General features: G+C 43.6%; 2 protein-coding genes across 2 annotated transcripts in view; both read right to left on the bottom strand.

Annotated features, from left to right (window-relative positions):
• LOC311252974 (uncharacterized protein) overlaps positions 1 to 22,828 on the bottom strand; it is a gene marked incomplete at its 5' end in the record, with an annotated part of 50,491 nt that overhangs the window by 23,813 nt on the left and 3,850 nt on the right. Inside the window, 4 exons of the mRNA XM_084346637.1 lie at positions 13,831 to 14,059; positions 14,209 to 14,287; positions 15,647 to 15,763; positions 17,153 to 17,287. Coding sequence (XP_084202763.1) covers positions 13,831 to 14,059; positions 14,209 to 14,287; positions 15,647 to 15,763; positions 17,153 to 17,287 — 560 coding nt within the window. The remainder of the gene's footprint in view (positions 1 to 13,830; positions 14,060 to 14,208; positions 14,288 to 15,646; positions 15,764 to 17,152; positions 17,288 to 22,828) is intronic.
• Positions 672 to 13,792, bottom strand: LOC311252939 (uncharacterized protein; the record flags this gene model as incomplete). Its single annotated transcript, XM_084346603.1, has 12 exons — positions 672 to 748; positions 843 to 965; positions 1,656 to 1,894; positions 4,269 to 4,538; positions 6,774 to 7,287; positions 7,414 to 7,460; positions 8,912 to 9,085; positions 9,850 to 10,023; positions 10,275 to 10,448; positions 11,598 to 11,771; positions 11,868 to 13,640; positions 13,776 to 13,792. The coding sequence occupies 12 exons, from the start codon at positions 13,790 to 13,792 to the stop codon at positions 672 to 674; spliced, it is 3,756 nt and encodes a 1,251-aa protein (XP_084202729.1).

A 22,828-nucleotide genomic window follows, 5' to 3' on the forward strand; every position in this document is an offset into this window, starting at 1 on the left:
ACATCCAGCATAGACATGGCAGACGGCAGGGGAAGAACATCTAATTTGGTGCGCATCTTCGCCATAAAGGAGTTCATATGGTGAGGTGGAAGTTGCAGCATGTGGCGTTGCACGATACACCTGGAGCCAGTTCATAACGGTCTCGTTCCATGGTTGTGACTGTTGAATGGCGGTTTGAATGCAGCTTCTCAGAGCACGATGGAATCTCTCGATTGCTCCGTTAGCAGCCGGATAGTAGACTGATGTTCTACTGTGGGAGATACCTTGGGTGTGCAGGAATGAGGCAAAAGCTGCAGAAGTGAACTGTGGCCCATTATCTGTGACTATGCTCTCTGGGTTACCATGACGACAAAAGACAGATGTCAGGAAGTGAATAACATCTGCAGTAGTGGCAGCAAATGAAAAGGCCAGCTCAGGCCACTTAGAATAATAGTCTGTCAATGTGATGGCATACCTGCAGGCAGAAACTGCTGTGTCAAAGGGGCCAACAATATCAACGCCAAGTTTCTTCCATGGTCCATCAGGCAGGGGAACTGGTTGCAAAGGGGCAGGGCGAGTAGAGGCTGTCTTATCATTAGCCTGGCAGAGTATACATGAAGCGATGCAAGACTGTACTTGTGAGTCCATTTTTGGCCACCAGTAGAGGTTGCGCAGGCGTTGTTTTGTGCGGACTATCCCTTGATGACTCTCATGTGCAAGCGTGATGAGTGTGTGTCGTAAGGAGAGTGGTGCGATGAGTCTTGAGCCTCTGAGGATGTAGTTATCCTTGACTGAGAGCTCATCTCTGATTGTGTAGTATGGGGCCAGTACACCACTTACTGATTTAACAGAGGGAGGCCAACCACTCTCAATTTGTGAGCGCAGGGCTGACAGTTCAGGACAAGCAGAGCAGGCAGAGTCAAAGTCAGCCACTGGAAGGGAGCTCAGGGTAGCAGAAATCTGTGCCACCATCTCAGGTTCTGCATCTGGAATAGAGTCGGAAGGCACAGGCAAGGGAAGACGTGAGAGGCAGTCAGCCGTGTAGTTCTGGGAGCCAGGTCAATAGACAATATCATAGTCAAAACAGAGCAGTCTTGCAGACCAACGGGCAACCCGCATGCCAGCCCGACCGATTCCTTTTGTGCTGAGCAGTGTTGTCAATGCCTGGTGGTCTGTGCGGAGAGTAAAACGACGCCCCCACAGGTACGTTCTCCATTTCTCCGTAGCCCACACACAGGCAAGTGCTTCTTTTTCAACAATCGAATATTTTCTCTCTGTTTCAGTCAGTGTGCGTGAAGCAAAAGCCACTGGCTTTTCTGTGCCATCAGGCTGTACTTGTGCAAAGACAGCTCCAAGTCCATAGTTGCTTGCATCTGTGGAAATCACAGGCCGCAGAGAAGGGTCGAAAAGAGCAAGTGCAGGACTGTTCATGAGAAGATGCTTGACTTCCTCAAAGCTGCTTTGTGCTGCAGGGGTCCATGTGAATTTCTCTTTATCACTGGCACAGGAACGCATAGGAGCCACAACTGTTGCAAAATTAGGCAGAAACTTTGAGTACCAGGATACTAGGCCCAGAAATGATCTCAGTGCAACAGCATCAGATGGGGGAGGGGCTTTCAAGATGGCATTAATATGCTCTTGGTCAGGAAGGATGCCATCTGCTGTAATGGTATGACCTAGGAAGCGTAGGGAGGTCTTCCTGAAGTGACACTTGTTCTCATTGAGGACCAGTCCAGCCTCCTTCAGCTTTTGGAGGACAGTGTTAAGGTTCTGGTCATGCTCAACAAGGGTGTTGCCATAGACGATGAGGTCATCCAGATAATTTTGAACACCTGGGAGGCCGTTGAGGATGTCAGCCATCATTTTCTGGAAGGCTGAGGGTGCAGACGCAAGGCCGTAAGGAACTCTGCGGAATCTGAACAGGCCATCATGTGTAATAAATGCTGTGAGGTCCCTACTATCTTCATGTAAAGGCAACTGGTAATATGCATTGGCCAGATCAATTGTAGAAAACATCTTTGCACCTTGTAAGTTTGCAAACAGTTCATCCACATGAGGTAGGGGGTAACAGTCTGTAATCACAGCCTTATTGGGTTCACGGAGATCTGTGCACATCCGTATTCCACCAGTTTTCGGTCCTGTGACCACAATAGGCGAAACCCAGGGTGATGCATCAATTTTTTCAATCACGCAAGCGGTCCAGTTCAGCTGAGACAGAAGCTCTCACAGCAAAAGGCAGGCGTCTTAGTTTCTGGCGTACTGGTTTAACAGTAAGGTCAATTTTTACCTTATGCACAAAATTTTGTGCACAGCCGATGTCTGGAGTGGCAGGGATGCCGGAAGCAGGTGCAGGGTTTGTGGTCAGCACAGGAGCAGGTGAAGCAGTCACACAGCTGATGGCAGGAGCAGCAGACATGCAGGGAGTAGATGATGAGCTTGTTGTAGACACAGGAGGGAGGACACTGTTACCGTCGATGCAGATGTTTAAGGCTTTCATAAGATCTCTTCCTAAGAGAGAAGTGCCCTTCTTCACCACGTAGAATGTGACTGGAGCTGTGAGAATTCCTCTACTCACTTTGACTTGTAGACAGCCAAGCACAGGAATTCTCCTCTTTGTGTAGGTCACCAGTCGACTAACAGGTGGAAGCAGTGGTGTGTCATTGAAGTACTGAGCATAGATGTAGTGTGGCAAAATAGATACTGCAGATCCTGTGTCAACAACCAGTTCATGCTCTGTAGTAAGAGAAGCAGGTGTGCTGATATTGATTTTGCACTTAAGTGTGTCTGGTGCATGACAAGGGTTGTTTAAATATAACACAGTCAGTTTAGGTAGCTGGATCTCACCTACATCACTTGTCTTGGATGAACGACAAACACGAGCAAAATGTCCAACTTTATGGCAAGATTTGCAAGTTGCTTTGGCTGCAGGGCACTGAGAAGAATTAGCCAGATGTTTGTCAGATCCACACCTGAAAAAGCTGCGGGGAGATGTAGTAGTGGCATCGGATGGCTTATTTGGGTGAGTGTGCTGTTTGTATTTCTTTTTAGTGAACTGTGAACGGGGCTGCACAGCTTGCACTGGAACACTGTCATTTGCTGCAATTGCTTTGGCTTGTTGAACAGCTGATTCTACTTGTGATGCAATTGTTAAGGCTTTGTCCAGTGTCAGATCTGGTTCGAGCAGGAGCCTCTCTCTTATGTTTGGGTTAGACACATGTTCAATCAACTGATCACGGATCATCTCATCTTTTTTATCATCAAATCCGCATTTTGAAGCAAGATCACGCAGCACGGCCACATACTGTGCAATAGTCTCATGAGGTGCTTATCTTCGCTGTCTGAAGGCATGTCGTTCAACAACAACATTTACTTTGGGCGTATAATGTTTCTCTAGAGCAGCGACAGCAGAGTTAAAGGTGTCACCTGTGTTTGGTAACGAGTAAAATGACCGTTGTCCCTCAGCTCCGAGACAGTGAAGTAATGTGGCTCTCCTGCGAGCTTCAGGCCAAGCATCTCCCGTTGCATTTATTACCAGCATGTAATTATTGAAAATCCGCATCCACATGTTGAAGGGTGTCGACGGCTCTCCCGGGCACGGCAAAAACATCGGAGGCGCAGGTACGTTTCCAGCCATGTTGAGTCAGCAAAAAGCAAAAAAAACACGTACGTTAGGATCCCTTCTCGTCGCCAAAAATGTAGTGTTGGCACACACGAATAATAAGGCCGGAGTTTAGACTGGAACACTCTTTACTTAACGGTCAGGTAACACAGGTACAGTACAGGTTTGCTCTGTTGTTTACAAATCGCCATCTTAGAACTTCTCCTTCTACGCTCTTACGACGTCTCACTGTCACTGCTCTACGACACTGCCACCTAGTGTTATAAAGTAGCAATAATTAATCAGGGAACACAACACTCGGGGACTGACACAGTGCCTCCATGAAGACTGGGAGGTCCGTTCCAGTCCATCCCATAGTCTTCATAAACCTGAGTGGATCACGAGCATGATCAATCTTGTACTTAAAACTAGTCTGACATGTCATTACACAAGGTATTTAAGATTGTTATTGTTGGTCACCAAGTCGATGAGAAACTAATGTTGCCTGTTCAGTTTGGTAAAATCGTACAGTTATGCATCGTATGCACCACAGAAACTACAGCTCAGAGGTTGATCTTTGAAAGCTCAGGACACTTTGAAGCTTCATTTAAAGCAGCACATTGTTTTCTCCCATAATTCCTTTGGGGAAACAGACAGTTTAACAATGTGTTAAAGTCGATCTTTCTCTAACCTCAGTAGGATCCTCCATAGGGCCCCGCTCTCTGTATCTTCTCCAGAGCTGCTGTGCTGACTGACTCCTTTCAGTTCTGAGACCATGAACGCTCCAAGCATCTCTGAAAGAGTCGAGGCTTTGCTGGATTTGTGGAAGGAAGATCGGTGCAGTGCCAACAGATGGACTTCATTGTCTGGAGTCAGTGTTCCCTGATCTTCCAGTGAAGTGAAGATCTGATAGAAGAGGTCCAGGGCATGTTCATCAACATCTCTCCACATCCTCTCTATTCTGTGTTTAGGATCAAATTGACAAGGTGTTAATTTATGTGTGAAATCTGCTAAAGAAGTACATTCAACTGGTCTGTTTGTTGTGTGAGCGTAGTTGCCAAACATTTATTTACAGCTGATTGTGGACGCTTCTTCTCTCTTACGCTTCAGCAGTGATAAAGCTCTGTAAGACCGTACCAGCTCTATTATTGCAGCCACAGTCAGGTAGACCACTAAACGACTGAGTCCATCCATCCCACCATGGACAACACATCTCCACCTGTCAGGCGATTGTGAACACACAAAAAAGCCCAACTTTATTCTAAAACAACTCTGATGACATCTATAGAAAGATCATTGTTTATCTGCTAATATCACTGAGCTGATGAGCTTATGGCTGCCATCTATATGCCATAAAGAGTTTGGGCCAGAAACAGAAGACTGCCACTCTGCGTAAAGACTCTTGCAGTCTAGAGACTGAGGGGAGGAAAATAAAATAAACAACCAAACACTCACTGGCAACTTCATTACAAACACCTGTTCAATCTACTTGACCAGTACTGGAACAAAAATACCTGCAGAGTCACTTATTGTGAGGAAAGAGTGGTGTCATAATAAAAGACAATATAGTGAAGTGTGTCAAACTACAACACTGCAGAACCAGCACAGCCTCAACAATAACCAGAGTTCACTTCATTTTCTGAAAGAGAATAAACAAGTTGCTTAACCAAACTTCAGGATCGGATATTTTGATGCACGGCTGCTGGCTTCAAGTAAACTGCAAATAAAATGACTGATGCATTGCAAATGGAAACGTACAGGAACATTATCTTAACATTAGCTCGGCTCACTAATTTATAGTTCATATTTAAATAATAAATACATTAAAATACATTTAAATAATGCCCATATCATGATACTCACTGGGAACACGCACGCCTCCTGCATTCAGATGAGCACGCATTAGCTTGTAGCCGGTGTTTGGATGTCTTCTGTGGACTTCACTTATATATATAATATTTATATAATACGGTCCAATTCCTCATCATTCACAGCTGAACAGAGGTCAGTCTTTGTGCACAAACAACAAACATCAACATGGAGTAATGTTACACTAAACGTAACATCCTTTCTGAGTGGATGAGAGCAGTTCATAAAGTGAAAACACATGAATTTAGTGTAAATACCTTAAAGCGCTTTGTTTCATGCGTCTCCTGATGGTCCTCTTTGACACTCGAACATCGCTGCAATTTGACAAGCTGGTAATCCACAAACAACTTGATGGTCCAGAACTGCACTCGGTCTGTCAAAGCCAAACGCCCTGGTCCCTGTGTGTGTTGGTCCCTGTGTGTGTTGGTCCCTGTGTGTGTTGGGCCCTGTGTGTGTTGGTCCTGTGTGTGTTGGTCCCTGTGTGTGTTGGTCCCTGTGTGTGTCGGGCCTGTTGCGCCCGGAGTACTTCTTCTACATTTGCAGTCACTGTACGGTCAATATCTTGGTCGGAAAGTGCGGAAATAACTCAACAACTTCAATAAGTTCCTCTGCTCTACATGCTACATGCTCTGAGTCAGAGGGTCCTGCTTTCACATACTCTGCAAGCTCTAACATATCTCTCAGCAGATCACTACAAAGTTCATGGGGATCCTCCATCAATGTAGGATTAGACTAGATTCAGTTAGTCCCGCCCACTGACTTTGATGGGCGAGTTTGACGGATGAAATAAATTCATGAAGCACTGCAACACAGGACCATGAAATAATTAATTACATAGTGAAATAATTGTGTTTTTTTACATCAAATGAATTGTTATTTTAATGAATTAATGACACATTTAATTAATTATTTAATGGTGTATTTATTTATTTAATTATGGCACTTTTAGTCCTCCATAGTTTAGGTGCTGGGGTTGTTGTTATTTAAGATTACTGTGTTAGTTTGGGCCGGAGGTTACCGCTGGTTCAGTTCTTCCTTTTCTGTGTTTTAGGATCAGTCTTCATTGAGGTGGTTCAGGGGGAGACGCGGGGAACGACGGCCCACTGCCTGGTTGGTCCAGCGTCTTCCCATCTTTTGTTCCTTTCAGCCCCTTTTTGTTTGTTCCTGGGTTTCTTTTGGGAATAATTTGAATGATGTAATAAGCTGAAAGATTGATGTGACTGATCCTGTACAGACTCAACTGTTCAGCACTGACAATGTTTCTGTGACAGGAGGAGACTCTGCAGACTAAACACCACACAGACACACTGAGGAATCAGAACTGGACCGCAAGAGCCCAAATCCAGGATAAAGAGGTTCAGTGAATGTGCTGTTGAAGGTGTGTAGGTGGATCAGTGAGTCAGAGGAGACTCTGTAGAAGGACAGAGTGCCAGCAGGACAGTCCACATACACTGCTACTCTATCAGAGGAGGAGGAGGAGGAGGAGGAGGAGGAGGAGATGAATGTTCTTCTGTCATTGTGACTGACAGAGTAACGACCACCATTAAAGCACCACAGACTCCAGGACTGATCATTCCATCCAAACACAGAGTCTCTGACTCCTCTACTTCTGATTCTTCTGTAACTCACTGATATAGAAACTCCTCCTCTCCACTCGACCTCCCAGTAACAGCGACCAGTCAGACCAGTTCTACACAGCAGCTGAGGAAACCTGGTCTCAAACCTCTCTGGATGATCAGGATATGACTGATCCTCCTTCACATGTCTCATCTTCCTGTTGTTGTCAGACAGTTTGATGTTTCTTTGGACTGTGTTTGTGTCGACTGTGAGCTCACAGGAATCTGATGGAGAGAAAAAGACACAACACAGCTGCAATTATTAATGTATCATCAGTGTGGCGATGACATCACAGATGTGACTGAGTGATGTCACAGTGTGAAGCTGAATCAAAGTAAAAACACACTCACACTTCCTCAAACCTGGTGTCAACCATCGGACTCCAGCAGGCTCCACCCTGAAAGGAGGAGGGGGGTCAGAGCAGCACATCCTCTTTCAGCATGCAAACATGGACATGACATGACTCTCATACACAGAAACACAATATGTCCATCAGGCCTGCTTCTCCCTGTTCTCCTGAACCTCTTCACCTCTGCCACTCTCCTCACACACTGAGAGAGCCACAGGATGTTGGTGTGTGTGAAAGAGTACGACAACATGTGAGGACACACAGAAACCTCTTTTTGGATTCATGACTTCATCTTTATTTTATTGGATGTTGGTGCTGTTTCCTGTGGGCTACCTTACGCTTGCTGTCTGATCCAATGTCAGCTTGTGCTCATGTTTGTATATTACAGGACTTTTGTATTTGGATGTCAGAACTTTTGAGGTCAGATTCCTGTTTGAAGCTTCCAGGGCTTTTCTGAATCTCACCTGCACAGTCTGCTTTTTGTTCTCGCTGTGTTTCTGCTGCTTTGTTTTACTGTGCAAATAAACAAATATAATTTCAAGTAATAAATCAACATGTGTCCGGAGATGTCCGTTTAAAAAAAACGACTCTCTTTTTTAACACTCTCAGATGATATCTGCCTCCCTCCTACATAGGCTCTGCACAGGTCACATATCATGTTAATCAATGGAGCAGATGATTGATCACTGAATGTTTTCTTTTCTTTTGTCTTTTGATTTTGCTGACAGTGCAAAACACTGAAACTTTCCTGCCCATGCAGGCTGTTATAATGTGAACTACCCAAAACAGCCCAGCAGTTTCCTCATGACAGGAGCCAAGACGGCACCACTGACCCATCTTAAATTAATCTATGCACTGCCGCTGTTATGGTGATGTGACGGGAATGTTCCACCTTGTGTCATCTAACGTTGTTATTGGACTGTTTTGTATCTTCTGTTCACTTTAAACTGATGCCATAGACAGTTGTTACAGTCTGTAAATGTTTCACACTGAGGCACAGATACACTTGTCAGTGATGATCTAGGATGGAGTTACTCCAGTGTCGATAACGATCCATGTCAGAACCATTTTAAGTTCAAAGTCAAGCACTTTGGCAGAAACACTGATTCTCCAGTTCAGGGAAAGAGTTTCTATGGCATTCAGTGATTAAATTCGTTTATGTGTCACAGAATTCTTTTGAATTTGAGCTTCAAATCAAAACAGGCCATCAAATCAAACAGGCACATTTTGATCAGGCACTAAACTAGTCTGAAAAAAGAGGTATAACTTTAGTGTTTGTGCCAAGACTCTCCTGGTCACTGATCTTCATCTCTTCTTCTCCTCATCTTCCTCTCTTCACTTGTAACTCTTGGCTTCGTGCCATGCTGCCTTTTCTCCTGAACTGAACCGAACAACTGGAGGTGGAGTAAACGAAGCAGACCTCCCGACACTGAACCATCTACAATCGAGATACAGAGTCTCACACTGACTGTCTGTGGCTGCAGCAGGACTCTTCATACCTGAGAGTGTCCAGTCTCCAGCCTGGATCCTCCAGTCGAGCAGACAGCAGCTTCACTCCTGAGTCTCCTGGATGATTGTAGCTCAGGTCCAGCTCTCTCAGATGGGAGGGGTTGGAGTCCAGAGCTGAGGCCATAGAAGTACAGCCTTCCTCTGTGATCAGACAGCCTGACAGCCTGCAGACACACAAAACAACACACATCGCAGATCAGCTGGGGGTCCTGATGATTCAGTGCACATCTGTGTTTAAGGCTCTAACGTTGATTATATTCATCATCTTAGTTTTTACTAATTTACTAATCAGCACTAAACACAGAGTCTAACTGAAGCTGATGGAAATGCCATCAGTTTTGCAAATATTTGGTCATGAACCAACATATTGTACAGATTAAAATGATGACTTGATGATGGAGAATCACCAAAGTAATTGCAGTTCATCCTGAGGGGAGCATGAATGTCTGAACCAAACCTCATGGCAATTCATCCAATGGTTGTTGAGATTAGTAAGTTGGGACCAAAGTGCAGAATAGATGACAGACGCACATTTTATGTACAAATAGATTAGTGGTGTCATTAGTTTTGTATTGTTACTTTGATGAGTGAAGGATCTGTTAAGTTGTCAGACTTATCAGAACATCACACTCCTGTCCACACAGGTCGTCTCACCTGTGTTTTGGCTGTGTTACTACCTCTGTTGGAGGATCAGAGGTGGAATGAAGCTGTCCCCCCATTCCACCTTTGTAACTTTCACACCTACAGGAAGCTATAGCACGCTCACCTCCCTCACCACCTGCTGACCAACTTCTATCGGTCAGCAATAGAAAGCCTCCTGACCTACTGCTGAACGGTGTGGTTCACAACACAGGACAGGAAGGACCTGCAGCGGGTGGTGAGGAGGTAAAGTTACATGAAATAATGAAATAAAATAATGAATCCTGACCTGAGAGTTTCAAGGACACATTGTGAACTCTTCAGTCCAACAGACAGCTGCTTCACTCCTGAATCCTGCAGGTTGTTGTTACTCAGGTCCAGCTCTCTCAGACTAGAGGACTGGGAGCTGAGAACTGAGGACAGAGCTTCACAGCTTCTCTCTGAGAGGTTACAGCCACTCAGTCTGGATAAAGAATAATGAGCAGAACAAGAATAATAAGTGGCATTGTTTCAAAACATAAGAGTTCTGACATGAGAGACACTGTCTAAATTGAATGGAAGGGGGAAGCTGGAAGGAGCTGGAAGGAGCTGGAGTCAACTGCCACCTGGCTGCATGGACCACCAACTACCTCAGAAACAGACCACAGTATGTGAGGCTCCGCGACGTAAAAGAAATAACTGAAATAATTTGAGACAAACTATAAACTATCTAACCTGAGAGTTTCCAGTCCACATTGTGGACTCTCCAGTCCAACAGACAGCTGCTTCATTCCTGAATCCTGCAGGTTGTTGATACTCAGGTCCAGTTCTCTCAGACTAGAGGACTGGGAGCTGAGAACTGAGGACAGATCTTCACAACTTCTCTCTGCGAGGTGACAGCCACTCAGTCTGGAGAGAAAAAAAAGAAGACAGATTACAGGGTAAATGTTGAGTTTTGGTGATGCAGTATCAAGTTTTCCAAAACTTTTCTTGCATTGACCCATTAAAAAGAAAAAGAAAAAAGTATTTATCAGCCTTTTCATGGCTTTGTATTAGGAGGATTATTTATATAGGACAGCTCACAGAAACCTGGGCCGCTGCAGTGAGGACAAAGCCTCTGTACATGGGACACATGCTCTACCAACTGAGCTACAGGAGCACCAGGGGGTCCCACTTTTTAAAAATGGTAACATTGCGACCCAATTCACAATAGGTCTAATAAACTTGAAAAGAGCAGATCTGTGCATAAATGACATTCCAAACTATTTATCCACGTCCACTTATATTGTCTTCAATACACCAGCCATTTCAAAGAGATAAATCTAAATATGTCTATATGTCTAAATATTTTTGGCACATGATCACTGTAAGTCCTACAAGCAAGTGGGCATTCTGCTGTGAATCAGTGAAATGATAAACTCAATCAGGATGTGTGTCTAAGTGTGATGCTGTCCATAGCACTGAAATGGAGCAGAGATGGACTGATAGACAGACAGATGGAACATGTCACTTCATAGGGTTTCTTGACCTGCTGCTTTTTGTGGCTGCAAATAAAACATTGGGCCTAAAGTCAATTTCTCCCCACCATTGTAGCAGTCCACAGGATGGACCCACCAGAGTAGGACCGTCTCTGTGCTCGAGACCTCCCGATATACAAATCAAGCAGTGGACACCAACAAGCTCCCCCATGTGGCTCAAAGGTGTACTGCAGATAGAAATCTTAAATTAAAGACTATGAACGAACGTCTGCAAATATATTTGGCAACCCAAATAAAATCCTCTCTGGGAAGGACTGATATATATAATCTCTTGCTCCAGTGCTGTTCAGTTCTAAGTATGTTGTCACCATGACAATAAATGAAAATTGAATCAAGAATAAACAGACATCCAGGTATCAAAGTCATATGATGTCAAACATAAATGAGGTTCTCCATCCTCATTGTTCATGTTGTGCAGGAGCTGAATTAATGAAAGGTACATTGAAAGAAAAGTTTGATAGCAAAACAATCTACCAGAGATACATAAATGATTTCACAACAAACAGTAACATGATCTGACCTCAAACTTTCCAGATTGCAGTGTGGAATCTTCAGTCCAGCTGACAGCTGCTTCACTCCTGAATCCTGCAGGTCGTTGTTACTCAGGTCCAGCTCTCTCAGACTAGAGGACTGGGAGCTGAGAACTGAGGACAGAGCTTCACAGCTTCTCTCTGAGAGGTTACAGCCACTTAGTCTGGATAAAGAATAATGAGCAGAACAAGAAAATTATTTCTATTTGGGTCAATAACAGCACATTTACCGCATTCTGAAGAAACTTCTCCACACTTACAGAACTTTCTTGGAGGCTTTGACCACTGGAAGCAGCCTCAGAAGAGCCTCCTCTGAAGCAGAGTATTTCTTCAGGTCAAACACGTCCAGATCTTCTTCTGATGTCAGTAAGATGAAGACCAGAGCTGACCACTGAGCAGGAAACAGTTTATCTGTGGAGAGACTTCCTGAACTCAGGTACTGCTGGATCTCCTTCACTAGAGAACGATCGTTCAGTTCATTCAGGCAGTGGAACAGATTGATGCTTCTCTCTGGAGAAAGATTCTCACTGATCTTCTTCTTCATGTACTCAATGATCAAGTGATTGTTTTTTGAGCTTCTACCCGTCTCTGTCAGCAGACCTCGTAGAAGTGTCCGATTGGTATGAAGTGAAAGACCCAGGAGGAAGCGGAGGAACAAGTCCAGGTGTCCATTGGGACTCTTTAAGGCCTTGTCCACAGCACTCTGGAGGTACTGTGTCACTGCTGATTCATGGTAGATTGACTGTTCTTCGGACATGAGATTGACACCATAGTTGATGAACGTCAGATGGACATGAAGAGCAGCCAGAAACTCCTGAACACTCAGATGGACGAAGCAGAACACCTTGTCCTGGTACAGTCCACTCTCCTCTTTAAAGATCTGTGTGAACACTCCTGAGTACACTGAAGCTTCTCTGATATCAATGTCACACTCTGTCAGGTCTGATTCATAGAAGATCAGGTTGCCACTATGCAGCTGCTCCAAAGCCAGTTTTCCCAAAGACTCAATCATCTTCATGCTCTCTGGAGTCCAGTGTGAATCCGTCTCAGCTCCTCCATCATACTTGGTGTTCTTCATTTTGCACTGAACCACCAAGAAGTGGATGTACATCTCAGTCAGGGTCTTGGGCAACTCTCCTCTCTCTTTGGTCTTCAACACATCCTCCAGAACTGTAGCAGTGATCCAGCAGAAGACTGGGATGTGGCACATGATGTGGAGGTTTCGTGAAGTCTTGGTGTGGGAGATGATTCTGCTGGCCTGCTCCTCATCTCTGAATCTCTTCTTGAAGTACTCCTCCTTCTGTGGGTCAGTGAACCCTCTGACCTCTGTCACCATGTCAACACACCCAGGAGGAATCTGATTGGCTGCTGCAGGTCGTGTCGTTATCCAGAGGCGAGCAGAGGGAAGGAGATTTCCCCTGATGAGGTTTGTCAGCAGCACATCCACTGAGGTGGACTCTGTAACATCAGTCAGGATCTCAGTGTTGTGGAATTCCAGAGGAAGTCGACACTCATCCAGACCGTCAAAGATGAACACAACCTGGAACTCTTCAAAGCTGCAGATTTCTTTGGTTTCAGTGAAGAAGTGATGAACAAGTTCCACCAAGCTGAACTTTTTCTCTTTCAGCACATTCAGCTCTCTGAAAGTGAATGGAAATGTGAACTGTATGTCCTGGTTGGCTTTGTCTTCAGCCCAGTCCAGAGTGACCTTCTGTGTTAAGACTGTTTTCCCGATACCAGCCACTCCCTTTGTCATCACTGTTCTGATTGGTTCATCTCTTCCAGGTGAGGCTTTAAAGATGTCTTCTTGTCTGACTGTTGTTTCTGGTCTGTCTGGTTTCCTGGATGCTGCTTCAATCTGTCTGACCTCATGTTCATCATTGACCTCTGCGGTCCCTCCCTCTGTGATGTAGAGCTCTGTGTAGATCTGATTCAGAAGGGTTGGGTTTCCTGCTTTAGCGATCCCTTCAAACACACACTGGAACTTCTTCTTCAGGTTAGATTTATGTTTACGCTGACAAACTCCAGAATGACTTCCTGAATAAACACACAACAAAAAAGTTCATTAAGTCATTTATAAAGACAATAAGACAATTTCCTTCCTCTAAAGATTGCATATATAAACAGATTTTCCATCATCATCATCATCATCATCATCATCATCAGACTTCAGTAAACATCTCATTGATCGATCATGTTAAATCTTCAGAGAAATCCTCTTACTGCTCTGCAGACAGTCAGCCAGCTCCTCCTGCTTCAGTCTCCTAAGGTAGTGAAGCGTGATCTTCAGAAATGCCTCTCTGCTGCTCCTCCTCTGCTTTTCATCCTCACCATCCAACACCTCCTCATCCTCCCTCTGACTCTCTAAGCATTCTGAGCGATCTGAACTCAGAACCTTCTGGATCTTCTTCAGCTCGTTCTTCACAAAAGTCACAATGTTCTCCTCCAGCAGCTGAAACAGAATATTATGTGAATGAGAACATTTAACATCATGGAGCCAAACATCAGATCCATGTTTGACAGATTCACCACTGGTCTGTCAAGTGCAGCATGGAGTTTATTGTGACTGGATGTAAAAGTAGTTGTTGTTCATGTACAGACCATAAATATGGAGTCCAGGTGTGTTTGATGCTGCTGGGCAAACGGACCTCTGGGAACCTCTGAGCTCTCCTGGTCGACTCTGTGGAGGAATCATGAAGAATCAGCCACATTATGTCTGTCCACTTCTATGGCATATGACATCATTAAATCAGATGGTTTCCCCTGACATTAAAGCACCACATTGTACTGTTAAGAGGTTCTGGAGAAAGTTAGTTGAATGAGTCTCAGACCAGACCATCGAATACGCTTTGGGTTGATAGCTTTGATTGACCCTTATTTAAACTCGAAAGAACCACTGAGGTTGCCCTCATTTACAATGATCTCAAGTTTCAAACAAGTTTAAAAAACAAAAGAAAGACTAAAAAGGACAACACCACACAAATGAAAATCAGTTAAAACAGTTACAGCAAGAAGCACGGCCAGATGTCAGCCAAGAGCAAACAAAATAAACCAGAACTGCTCCGAGTCTGGGCCAGAAACAGCCCACCAGAATAGAATGAGTTGTGGCCCAGATTTGGGCCAGTTCTGGTTCATTTTGTTTGCTCTTGCCTGACATCTGGCTATGCTGGCCAGGAACTGACTGCCTAAGTGCCATCATTCCACGTGGTATTTGGGCCAGATGAACGCTTCGGTTGTTGGCCAGATGTGGGCAAGGTTCTTTGTTCCCTCTGGGTTGGGATTGATTTCCTGCCACAAGAAAAGTCTCAAGGTCTTGTTGACTGCCGTTATTTATACTTAGGGTATTTAGCAGACGCTTGTGTCCAAAGCGACTTACAGTAATTCATACATTCATACACTGATGGTGGTGGCTGCCATGCAAGGTGCTGATCAGCAAATCAGGAGCAGTTTGGGTTTCAGTATCTTGCCCAAGGATACTTCGACATGCAGACCAGGGGAATCGAACCAGCGACCTTCCGATAACAAGATGCTGGCTCTTGTTGCAGCATTTACTCCACTAGTTGCAGACTGCAACAGCCAAAGAGTGCAGTGTGTTTACTGGGGAAAGTACAGGTCACAATCCCCAGTATTAGCACCACTGCTAAGTACTGGAGAACAAGCTGGAATCTACCAAGTGGACCAATCAGTCATTCTGGTCCATGTCTCTGTGACATGTAGTTACATTTCTGGGGAGGTGTTTGGTGAAACCAAATGTTAAAAAATCAACAGTAAAACTCACGGCTAGGTTTAATAGTGAAAGACTTCACTGATAGTGAAAGACACACTGAACCTTTTTAGTGTGTGAAGAGAACTCAAGGGATTGGGACTAAACAAATGTGTAGCCTTAAGAAAACCACTTATCAGTGAGGCTAATCTGAAAAAAGGGTTCAATTTGCTAGGGTTCAATTTTGCTTGCCATCTGCAGTGAGCAACATGAGGAGGAAACATGAACATTTTAGATCAGACTGTCCAAAATGTTTTAATGCTCACAACAACTTACCTTTTGTCAGCTAAACGCTGTCGTTTAAAATCAGTAACAAAACCCTTTGACCGGTCACTGTTGAAGGAAACACAGCTGGGCTCAGGTTCAGCTTCAGGCTCAGCAGAGGCTGGTCTCCTGTTGGACAGAGAAGAAGACCACAAGGGACAGAAATGAATGTTTTCTTTTTCAGACACAGAAGCTGCTGGAGAAACTAGCAGCTATCAACAAGAAAAGGATCAACACACCAGAGTTCAATAAACATGAAGCTGAATGATTTCAGTCTGTGGATCCTCACTTCTCATCAAATAGACCAAACCAGGATAAACTGTCAGCTGCATCAGCACCAACACAGTCCACCTGTATTCTCACGTTTGCATGACTCAGCACAAATAACCTGACTTTTATTTATTAGGGATTTAATAATATTTAGAAAGTCTAGAAGAGCCACACGAGTAAATTATTTTTTCTCCCTTCATGTTAGCCTGGTGCTTAACTGGAAGTTAGCCGGCTCGGTTGGTGATCCAGGTGTTTTCACAGCCGGGACGTTGAGCTTTTTTGGCTTCAAAACACCACTGAGCAGCTTTCATAGGAATGAACGTGGCTCCACCTCCAACACTGTGTCCAGTAATGAAACGTCCTTCATAAACCGCATCACAGATTCCTTCTTTATTTAGGCATCTGGCTTCACGCGGTGGAATTTATTGTGTTCACCCGGGTCTTACGTTTAGATCAAAGCTGACCCAGGTGATGAAAACCGGGTCTACTGCAGAGTCAATTGAACCGGGTGTAAATGCAAAGTGTGCACATTCCCATTGCACACAAAAGCTGATCTTAGCAGGTTTAAGTGGGTTTTTGACCAGTGGAAAAGGGTTATTATCTGGAACCATATAGTTCAGATAAATATCCAAATATTTACTTGGATGGGTGTTTATTTAATTTTAATTCCTGCAGTTTACTTTACTTCCTCTTTCACTCTGTAGCTCACGGAGTTAGCATAGTAGTCCTGGATGTTGCCTGTGATTCCCTGGTTTAGCATTAGCTGCCTGAACCCAGTGTGCTCGCTCAATCCTGAGCTCAGTGTCCTCTGAAACCTCTAAATAGTTTCTCCAGAAAAGTACAAATATGTTCCTCCTCCTCCTTCTCGGTATACCGTAGATCCAGAGGCTATCGTACATATGAATATATGTTGAGTGGTCCTCATTCATCATCAGTTTTCCCGTAGTGGTTCAATAAATATCTTGAATTAAGTTGTATTTGGAGGTGGTGCCCCTTCTGACAAGTGCTGAATAACATTTCTTATATGTGGTGAGAGCGCTTTATCAGACAACAGTCAGAACATGTGTGGAGAAAATGTTGTACTGGAGAGCAGCTGAAGACTGGTTCTACTGGGCAGCTTCACATGTGACAATATAAATGTACGTAAAGAAGAACGATGCTGAAAAAAAAAAAAAGTTTAAACAAATTTCCCTGAATAAACAACATAAAACATGAATCAGTCATATTTTCATGTTATTTACAGCTTACCTCTTTACAGCAGGAGGTTGTTGTCCTTTAAACTCAATGAAACGACTTATTGACTGGTCACTCTTGAAGGACACACAGCTCGGCTCAGGTCCATGTTCAGGTCCAGGTCCAGATGATGCTGCTCTCCCATAGATCCTGTTAGACAGAGAGGAAATGACCAATGAAGGAAATTGACTCTCTAGTCTTCAGACACAGAAGCTTCTGTCCATAAAATAGTGGAGAACATGTGGAATAAACCTCAGAGAATATTGGACCAAACTAATTCAATAATGTGAAATGAAGAGTTGAAGACTGGTTCTATTGGGCCGCTTTCTAAAGTGACAATATAAATTTAAGTGAAGAAGAACGAAGCTGAAAATAAACATCAGGTTTCAAAAAACATCTTTCTCCACAGTTAAAGCACGAATCAGTCACATATTAATTAGCTCACCTCTTTACAACAGGAGGTTTTTCTTCTTTAAAATCAATGAAATGATCTATTGACCCGTCACTCCTGAAGGACATACAGCTGGGCCCAGGCCCAGGTCCAACTCCAGGTCCAGGTCCAGGTTCAGGTCCAGGTCCAGGTACAGGGGTTTTAGAGGGAGGGCCTCCCTCCTCTCTGTCCTCACACTGATTCATGCTGCTCAACTCACACACACTTTCATCTGGAGAGGAAACACAAATCATTCATCTGCACATCAACTGAAATCAGCCTTTCCATCATGTCTCCTGTCAGAACATCAGCTGCTCCTCCACTGATTGGCTGCTTCATATCAGTGTCACATGAATGCTGCACTTCTACTGTCAGTCCACTAGATGGCTTCATGCAGCTGCAGTGAAGAGCAGCCCAGCACACACACATTACATTCACTCACACACAGCGATTGAATTTGTCATTAATATCTGAGTAACTTTTCACTGAACATTTCAGTTTGACATGAATGAGCCGCTCACCAAGACTGTCAGCAGCAGAGCTGCAGCAGTGGCTGAGACACACAGCTCATGAAGCTGATCCAGTTTCTCAGAGAAACATCCTGAATACAGCAAGAAACAAACCCTGAAGTGACCAAAGACAAAGTCATTGTTAAGCTGTCAAAAGAAGTCAACTTACAGTTTCTCCAAACAGTCCAAAGAATTGAAAAAGACTCTCACTCGACGCCTCGACAGAAAAAAGGTGAGCTGTTTCCTGGAACGAGTCAGAGCTGTACCTGTGATGGAAGCAGGACAGGTAGGACAGGGAGTCGTCGTGTGATTTTAAAAATGACACGACGTTCTGCTTTGCTCTGAGTCCATCACAAATCATGAGTGCAGTCAGATAATAAGAAACATTATGTCCCATGTCTATAGATACAATAATAATCATACAAACTGACTATTGTTTGATTTCAGTACATCAACAATCCAACAACATGTAGATTTATCTTCTCGTCAAACTTCATCATGAAATGAGACCTGAACATCAAACAGGAACAAACCCTGACGTGACCAAAGACAAACTCATTGTTAAACTATCAAACAAAGTCAGCTTACAGTCAGAAGACTCTCCCTCGACGCCAACAGTAAAGGTGAGCTGTTTCCTGGAACGAGTCAGAGCTCCACCTGTAATGGAAGCAGGCCAAGCCAGGGAGGAAGTAGATTTTCAAAATAATTTTCATTTTACAGAATTTTTAAAAAAGTTTAATTGTATGTGGTATTGATGGTTTATTAGTGTTCAGCTCTTGTCATCAGTTCAGTAGTTTGTGAAAGAGTCCAGAGAAAAACCACATCAGACTGACGGACTGGAAGTGAGTCTGCTGCTCTGAACACCAGTTTAACCAGTGAGACACAACTGGAATCACTATGAACTGAAAAGTACTGGGAAGTGAAAGAAATCCTGTTATTCAATCTTCATTTATAATTAATCTTTATATTTCCTACTGTAGTCTGACACAAACATGTTAATTACCACGTTATACATGATTCCTGCTCGTCATGACAACATTCACTCAGCAGTTCCTGTTTCAGTGCGTCTGCAGCCAGCTCAGAGTTCTCCTTTGTCAGCAGCGTAAGGTTAGCCAACTGACCCTCTGTGTGCTCTTTTCAATAACTATATTTATAATACTATTCATGTTTATTACCCACAGCAGAACAGTGGCACTTTTTAGGGGCTGAGTGTGGAGACATTTTCTGCACATAAGGCTGTTCAGGGACATTGAGACTGAAGTTGAAAACCATGAAGGGCGAGCTGCACTGTTGATCAGAATACATCAGTGCAGGTCAGGTGTGTACCTGTACACAGCACCAGTAGTCCTACAGCAGGAATAAATCACATAAATCACAGAATCAGTCCAAACAATTACCTTTTTGGGAGCTTTTTGTCTCTGATTGTTTGCAGCAGCTTTCTGCTCCTGACGCCTCCTCTCCAGTGATTTCATGTGAGCAGCCTCTTCTGTAATAACAGATGGAAGTCTGACGTTATACGTCTGCAGGTAAATTAACAGTATTAAGTATTTTATGCAGAATTGGAAAGCTCCTGGTTGATTGTCAAAGTGACTCAATGAAAGACCTTTCCCTCCCTCTCACCAACTCTGATCTGGCCTTTTATTTTAAACACTAGTTTAATGGAGCAATTTGTACAACATGCAGAGAATTCTGCTTTAAAACATTCAAACAATCAACTCACATTATGAACAGTGTCTACTGAAGTTAGCATGCTAACCAGCTAGACCCGGCCCATCCTGTCTCCTAATAGCACTTTGTAGCTCAAGGGGGGAAAGCCCCCGTAGTTTCAGCTGGGAGATTTATGCCTGCTGAAACTAAACTCCCATAACATCAAGAAAGGAAACATTCTGACACCTGTTTTCCTTAATAAACAGAAAAATACAACCGCACACCGTCTGAATTCAAGTTTAAACATGTCGTAAAACACGCGTCATTCAAACTGGACACAAACTGAGTCAAACTCACCAGAACAGTGTTGGTTTGTCTACACAATCAGTTCTGGTTTGGTCCAAATAAATCATATGTTCACAGAGTGAGATGTGAACATGGTCTGTTTTCACCCACGGCTGATATCCGACTCTCTCTCTCTGTCCTCTCCTGTCCCCGTCTGCTGTGTCTTCTCGTCCACGGAGTCATAGTCCTGGTCAGAGCTGCTGTAAATCACCTCTGTACTGCATCACCTGTCTTCAAACTGACCCTTAGTCCAAATTTGGTGTCCAATTGTGTTGACTCAGGTCAGGCAGCCTCATCCAGTTGGGCCGAGTCCCGTCGCCCAGCTCAACTGTGATCCAACGTCTCAGTCGAGTTCAAGTTCAAAGAGACTCGATAAAAGATGAATGAAAAGTTCTGAAGAGCCGTTAAAAATGTGGCCCCCTGCTTCATAGTAATGTTCTGAATGAAGCAGTTTGTTGGACCGAACTTCTGTCTCTGAACTCTGCATCTGGGTCCAACTCAAACTCCTTCACATGTTTCTGTGCTGATGTTTGAACAAACAGCAACAGTGTAGTTGTCAGGTTCTGGAGTGACGTCAGAGAGTGACTGAGCCTTTATTGTGAAACATGTAAACTAGGTGATGTGAAACACAAGAGACAGAAAACTGCACTTTAAACACATTTTACTGCAGGAATCAGTCGACCGGCCTCAGCAGCTTTAAACCTGCAACACTGTTGAAGGACAATGAAAGATAACAGATATAAAGTCTGCTGCAGAAATCTGTGTGTCACCATTGATTCAGATCTTTCATTCAAGCACACATGAACAAAGTGTCAGAACCAGGAAAGTTCTTTTAAAACCCACTTTTATAGATGAGCTTCTTTAATGACTTGGTTTCTAATCTATTGATCATCTTTATTCTTTTTACTGCTCTGAATCTTTTACTCTGCTCTTACTTCCTGTGATCTGATGTCGTCTTCTTATTCTCCTTTATTTGATTTATCTCTTTATTTGCATCACTTTTTTCTTTCTTTCTTTCTTTCTTTCTTTTTCTGTGATGTTTCCTGTTTTATCTTTTATTCCTTTTGCTTGTGACTGACTGTGTTTGCTTTAACTGTTTATTCTGTAACGTTCTTGATTTTGCTTGATTGTCAGAGCAGTTTGTAAACTGTGTGTTTAAAGCTGCTGTATAAATAAAGTGTGTTACAGTAAAACTCATATATTTGTGTGAAGCCTCAGCTTGAAGCATTTCTCAGTACTTTCTGAGTTTTCTCTGCTCTTTATTTATTGTATTATTTATACATGTCTGCTGTTATTGGCCTCAACTCAATTGACATGTTTTAATCCCGTTTCAACCTCGTAAAGCCCTTTTTAACTGTGAAAACTGCTGTATGAATAAAGTTTATTATTATTATTATTACACATACAGAACTCAGCACCAGTGTGATTCAACTAATAATGCAATGAACCGTCTCAAACAAATGGACGTCAGTGATGATTCATATTTACAGATTCAAATCCAACAAACATCCACAAAATACAGCCGGACTTCAACAGCCACAAAACACTGAGAGAAACACAATGATTGTCATTAACATGTGTTTTCTTCTCATATAATAATCACACAGAAATGAACAGATGTTGACAGTTTATGACGTCACTAAGGACATAATTACATGTGTTAACCAACATGATCAAACTTTTTGTTTCATCATTAGAAACACATGAAACAAGTCAGAGTGTTTCAGGTGGAGTGTCGAGTACATCTGATCATATTTTACTGTCCATGTACAACTTTGTTCACAATGACTCTTTACAATTAAAGCTACAGACGAGTCAATGTTTCCTGTTTCTGAGATTTCACTAATATTTCTGGATTTTATTGGAACAAGAGCCAGAATTCAAAACAACACGACAGAAAGTACAAGTCAACGCAATTTCCACAATTTAATGGAAGAAGTTTAAAATGTAAATGAAGAATCTTTTCAATCAGTTTGAATCATTTTTCACCTAGCTAACAGAAATGCTACTCTACATCTAGCTAACAGTGTCTCTACTTTACACATAGCTTACAGTGTGTAGCTAGCCAACATTCAGTGTGTAGCTAGCTAACATTAACTGCAGTCTGTGGGGGGCGACCCAATTCCGAAGGTCCGCCATTCAGACGGACCACCATTCCGATCGGGTTAGGGTTAGGGTTTCAGGTTCGGGTTCGGCATTCTGAAACATGAAAGTGAACGTTCGGAATGGCAGACCTTCGGAATGGTGACCTGTCACCACAGTCTGGGAACACCCTGATGTTCCGAAACACCTCCATTGCGAAACCCCTCCATCCCGACACACCCCACTCCAACACCGCTTCACACCGTTCCGAATCTGACTTTCAACACTCAATTACTTCCCAACATGGTTAGGGTCAGGGGTACCACAATAGCCTTTTTGGAATAGCGGGGTCTTTTGAAAAAATGGGAACCACGCCATTACGATGAAGGGAAGTCTATTTTCGGAACAGCAGGGTTTTGGAAAAGTGGGGTGTAACCCCGCAGTCTGTAGCTAGCTAAGGAGACACACACACATGAGCAGAGTGTTTCCTCCCCTCCTCCAACAGGTTGGTTTGTCAGCCTCCATAGTTTAGGTGCTGGGGTTGTGTTATTTTAGTTTACCGTGTTAGTTTGGGCCGGAGGTTTCTGCTGGTTCAGTTCTTCCTTTTCTTTGTTTTAGGATCAGTCTTCATCGAGGTGGTTCAGGGGGAGACGTGGGGAACGACGGCCCACTGCCTGG

The sequence above is a fragment of the Pagrus pagrus genome (assembly GCF_965226575.1).
Source record: "Pagrus pagrus genome assembly, chromosome: 24".
Taxonomy (NCBI): Eukaryota; Metazoa; Chordata; class Actinopteri; order Spariformes; family Sparidae; genus Pagrus; species Pagrus pagrus.